General features: G+C 35.0%; 1 protein-coding gene across 1 annotated transcript in view; it reads right to left on the bottom strand.

Moving 5' to 3' along the window:
• Positions 1 to 384: 384 nt before the first annotated feature.
• kiz (kizuna centrosomal protein) overlaps positions 385 to 6,000 on the bottom strand; it is a 187,200-nt gene continuing 181,584 nt past the window's right edge. The window contains exon 14 of the mRNA XM_060831067.1: positions 385 to 1,246. Coding sequence (XP_060687050.1) covers positions 1,140 to 1,246 — 107 coding nt within the window. The 3' untranslated portion in view covers positions 385 to 1,139. The remainder of the gene's footprint in view (positions 1,247 to 6,000) is intronic.

The following is a 6,000-nucleotide window of genomic DNA, read 5'->3' as shown; positions in this document are numbered from 1 at the left end:
ATCTAACATTTGTAACTGTGGAGGTTCTCAGGAGAGACTGGGTATTCTGTTTTACTGGAGCAATATTCTGATCTATTTATGATTTCGAAGGCAACTACTGTGGTAGAAATAATGCACTTAATTCTTTTAAACTTCCTATTACTGGAATCTAAACTCTATTTAGATATTCTTGTAACAAAAAAAATCATTCATTAGAATCAACACTTGACATTCACGGAATCAGCTTGACATTTGAAGACTGCAACAAAAAACCTTTGAGCAAAGCAGGGCAACTGCAAATAAGTTGCCTTTCAATTTGCATCAGCATTGGTAAAATATATTACTGACACGTGGTACTAAAAACAAAATTGGTCTTTATTGGTGATGTATTTTAAGAACCTCCTGTTCGACACACAATTGTGTTCAAAATTCTTTTTTTGCTCAACAAGACACAGTGACCCTTTTGTTTTTTTAATCAATGTATTTTATATATTGTGCAAACTGTTCATAGGGTCACTTTATTATAGCACAGCACACACACATATACACTTATACTGACTAAAGTAAGAGTGAAGTAGACAAGTATCTTGCTTTATATTGGGATTACATTTCAATGTTCATTTGTACCCTGTTAATGTCAATGAAAGACTAAAGCAGAAATGATCCTCCCCTGACTTAATACTTAGCCCTTAGTTGGTATAATTAAAATGGGTTATTGGTTCATTAACTTATTACTATTTGTGGAATTCTGCTGTACATACGTAATTTCAAAATTTTCAAATTCAACAATGATTATCTGAACAGTACATAATCTGGTCTCAAGTGCAGTCAGTTAGAATTGGGTGAAAAAGAAAATAGTGAAGAAGTCAATACCTGTAAAAACTCTCCTCTCTTTATGTACCAGTTTTGTGTTTTTCAAAATATTACCTATGCCAAGAAATCTCATCCATTGCAAAAATGCAAAAAACCTAAACATTCACTCTGGTGACCATTTTCTTTATTTTTGCGACAATGATTGAATGCAAGAAACAAATGAGAAGGCAGTCGTACAGAATTTCTATGACAACATGCGAGACACATTTCTCTCCAACTGAACAGTTCTATATTCAAAGCCTGAGTACATTATAATGCCTTGTCAATGGAATGGTTAATTTTTACTGTTAAAAGAAATCTTCAAAATCATCTCTGTCTTGAAATACTTCTGATGTCTTCGGATGAAGAATTGCTTCAATATCGGATGCACTGTCATCAGATTCACCCCAAAAAGCTGTAAGAATGAGAGACAACAACTTTATTCATCTAAGGGTCAGCTTGTCCTCTCGTCTCATTTACTTGGCAAAATAATGCATGCAGTGTTTATCTTTGATCTTTGCTCATCTTTCTTTCTTTCTTAGGCTACAGGACAACAAAAATAAAAATGCCACAAAACTTTAATAGGAACTCAAAAGACAATGTGGATGAAAGCATGTTTTCAGAGCTTGTTACTCTAACACTGTTACTTTTGTGACTTCCAAATGTTTCGTGAAATTTAAAAACTTTAATGTTGAACTTTAATATTCGTTTTAGCAGATAAAATGCACAAAACAAAAGTCAACATTAACATCCCAATGACTCTCAATGACATCAGCACTTGCAAATTTGCAATTCATTATCTATTATTCAGAAAATGCTGGTTCTACAATGAAAGAGGATTATAACAATACTTGCATCAGTTTGAATTCTCATTCGATTCAGCATCTTTATTCTGTACTGAAAATTTCCAAATGCATATTAATGTGCTGTATTTGATTAAAAAATAGCTAAGTATTAACATTTCAGATAAAGCTGAAAATTTGAATCAAGACACCGAAAAATTATTGCTTCATATCAGTTCACTTAATTTCATTCCGTATGAGTGCAAGGTGTCTTAAATCAAATATGAATATACATAAACATGGCTATAAAGCTTGTGCATTACAACTGTTGTTACTGTTCTATTAAAATATAGTTTACAATGGGAGACCCTGATCACCAGAATTTTTGTAAGGGAATCTCAGGCAGACCTGAAATCGTTGGGTTTCTTTTCTGTCAATAACTTGGAGTTTTTGATCTGTTTTAATATGAATTCTGTTGCTGTATTTTCTTCAACAATACTTATTTGGATAGTTGAAATTATCTCTACAAAGTTAATCCAGTTGATGTGTGTTTGTGTTAATTTTAGTATTGGATCAACAAGATGATTGTTATATTGGCTTAGGGTTCTCTACACAGTACGAATTGCACAGGGACCCTCTTTCGGGAACAACACGATCCAACTTACTGACTTAAAACATTAAAGTGCTTCATTTGTTGAAATATAATGTTTCAAAATTACATTATGTCTTTTGGATTTGAATGATCAGGCTGTACATTCTCTTTGCTGAAAATTGAAAATATTTAAATGTGAATTCTATTTTTGTACTTTAGAAGATGTAGCCCCACAAACATGGGAGCAAATAAACTGCAAACACAGTCGAGGGTCCATGGCCGAGGCAGAGATGCAAAAATACAAGAGGCATACAAAATTAATCCTATAACAGACATACACAATTTTCAATAAAAGATTGACCTAATTATTGCTACAAAACTGGCTGACAAGTATCACAAGTGTAATACAATGATATACCATTTTACAAAACAATAATTACTTTTCTATTAAACAGCAAATTCAATTACTGTTGAAAAGTAGTTCAACCACTGTCATGAACTGCACACTGGAGTTGATCCAGAAAATTCAGATGGTTTATTTTTACAATAGTCAATATGTAGCAATGAGTTACAGGCTGGAATGCAATCTAGGGGTCTTGGTGGTTGTTTAGAGAATAACATGTATTAGGGATAAATTTACAAATTGGACTAGAATTGGCAAATTTGGGAAGTTTAGATATAAAATAACAGAAGGTTGGGAATGACTTACAAGCAGAAGATAATCAAAGGATTAAGGTGTCTGATATAGAAATTGACAGGCATCCAAAAGCAAATCATTTGCCTCATAGTACTATCTTCAGTTAATGGGCTCAACACCACAGGGAAAATATTGAGGCTTGAAAAGTTGGAATGCATGAGATAGAAACTGATTGTTTCTGATTGCTTAACTGCTGGAAACAAAGGGCACTGATACAAACAAAATGTTAGAGATACAGAATAAAAGGCAAGTAAAACCTTTTCACACAAAAAGATTAGGCAATGTGGAATTCACTTTCCACTGAATTGTAAATTCACTGACTGAAATGTAAAGCGGGGGAAATGCGGGGGATTTGATAATTTAATTAAAATAAATGACTGAAACATGCAAACAGAAAATAGGTGAATATAATTAGAATTTTTTTGCTCAGGTGATAGGTAAATGCCTATCCACAATGTTTGTGCCAAGTATTCTATTTCTATGACATAACTTCTATGTAGAACTCATCCATTCTTTTTCTGCTCAATATCACTGTATAGGTTATATATTCTTCAGAAAATGTCAAACTTTATTATGCAGCTTTTGAGCTTTGCACCAAAATTGATAGTTATTAATTGCCTGCTTAACTTCTGTGAAAGACAAAAATAGTGCAGATCTTCACCTTGTCGTATTTGGATACAGTATTCTCTGGTCAAACTCAATGGTATCACATACAGGTTAGGCTTTCCTCTAGATGGCGCTAACAATGTGCATTAACTATCCTATAGTGTATAATCACACCACTTAAAGTGTGAGCATTTTTTGTGGCGGCTCATATGTATAAATCTGTCCAATCAGTGCTACACTATAGAATTATGCCCAATGGAAACTCAGTTCAGGCCAACTGGGCATTTCAGTTCGCAATTTCTGGAAAGAAATGTGATTTATTTTATCTCATCTATCTGTGTTGAAGTCAAATTCGAGTGCTAGAGGTAGCAATAGAAGCTAGTAAGCTGCTATGGTACTTAAGACAGCACCACCCATCATAAATTTAAATGAATATTTTGCACAGATGCTTTGCAAGAAAATGAAATGCAACTCAGACAAAGTGACGGATAGCAATCAAGAAGAAAATATAAACTATGTAGGGAAATAACTGGGATTATGATTAGATTAGATTACTTACAGTGTGGAAACAGGCCTTTCAGCCCAACAAGTCCACACTGACCCTCCAAAGATCAACCAACCTAGACCCATTCCCCTACATTTACCCCTTCACCTAACACTACGGGCAATTTAGCATGGCCAATTCACCTGACCTGCACATCTTTGGATTGTGGGAGGAAACCGGAGCACCTGGAGGAAACCCACGCAGACACGGGGAGAACGTGCAAACTCCACACAGACAGTTACCTGAGGCGGGAATTGGACCCAAGTCTCTGGCGCTGTGAGGCAGCAGTGCTAACCACTGTTCTACTGTGTCGCCCAATGAGGATTACTCATCATGGCCAATATATTCAAAGAAAATTAGAACTATTTAAAGATGAGCTTGGTGAGATGCCAGGGCTCGGGAGAGTAGTAAAGATTATTCAAAAATGGACACAGGACATTCCTAGTAACTGCAGACAGTGAATTTAATGCCATAGTATGTAAGGTTTTAAAAACAATAAATGGGGGGAGAAAAATATCAACAGGCACTTGAAAGGTATGCGTTAATTAAAGAGAGTCAATAAAGCTTTATGAAATGCAGACTGTGCTTAATTGCTGGAACTGAATTGTTGAATTTAATCATGGAGAAGGTAGATTATGGGAAGGCAGTGGATGTTATCTATATGAATTTTAAGGAAGTCTTAGAAAATATGGAACCTAAAAGGCTGATTCAAAAACCAAGACTCCCAGAAAAGGAGGACAGTTTCAGCTTGGATAAAAGAAAATACATAAAGAAGCAGGTCGTCGTAAATGGATACTTTTCAGACTGGAAGATGGTAAACAATGATGTTTCCACCATGCAAGGTCTGCTATCTTTTATCTTAAATATATACATTACTTTGGGGTCGAGTAAAATCACAAGATTTGCTGAGTTTCGTATTAGAGGTATGCAAGGTAATACACAGTAGTAACACGAATGTGTCAATGAGTGGTAAACACCTGGAGAAATTGAATGTTTAGGTGCCATTGTTGATAAGCACTAAACATTTTGATGCAGCATCCAGTTTTACTTGTGAAGGCAAGTAAAATGTTGGGGTATGGGAATCAATTCATAGTATACAAATCCAAAGAAATAGGTGAAGTAATACAAATATTAGTGAGACCAAACAGTCTGCAGTAAGATGCAGGGGCAATGGCTTCAGAAAAATATTACAAAAGCATAGGCTTATATTATTAAGCTATTAAGTGAAGCCTTGGAAAAGAAGTATCTCGATATATTTTAAGATGCTCCCCAATAGCTTGCTTACTGTTGACTTAAGCCATACCAATTTTCCAGAATCAATTCTTACACTTTGTTGAGCAACAGCAGCGTGGGCAGTTGGATTGGGCTTAGACACATTGATACAGAGAAGCAAAAGTAAAGATAACTGTTTCATTCCTAGTTGTAAACTGTGGGGCTAAAAACAGATATATGGATGTTGCAAATAGTGGGGGTGGAATTAGGATGAGATTAGGAGTAATCATGATTATAATGCCCTAATTGGTTGAAGAGTTGCTAACATTCAGTGACCAACAAAAAAGAACTGCCGCCGGAACGAGACATTGGAGAACAGTCAGTGTCATCGAAACAAACCCATTAAGCCAACTTCAGTAAAACAGTAAATGTTTTGAGTACTGGCGGCAGTTGATATTTAATGTTCAATTGTTATTATCACTTGCTCTTTAATGTATACTGTTAATTATTTTAATGTTATTAAAGGAATAAGTAATGGTGGTGGGCAATTGCAACAAATGGCACATCAAATGATGTTACTGTCCTCAGACAACCAAACCGCACTGTTCCTAGCTCTATGTCCCCAATCTTGGTGAATGTGAAACAACAGCAAAATAGAAACAATTAAGGACAGCAGAGACTAAGTCTTACAAAAGACATACATTTGCTAAAATAATAACATTGATTTAGAGAGTTA

The sequence above is a fragment of the Hemiscyllium ocellatum genome, chromosome 10, assembly GCF_020745735.1.
Source record: "Hemiscyllium ocellatum isolate sHemOce1 chromosome 10, sHemOce1.pat.X.cur, whole genome shotgun sequence".
Lineage (NCBI taxonomy): Eukaryota > Metazoa > Chordata > Chondrichthyes > Orectolobiformes > Hemiscylliidae > Hemiscyllium > Hemiscyllium ocellatum.
This window is presented reverse-complemented; position numbering and strand designations above follow the sequence as displayed.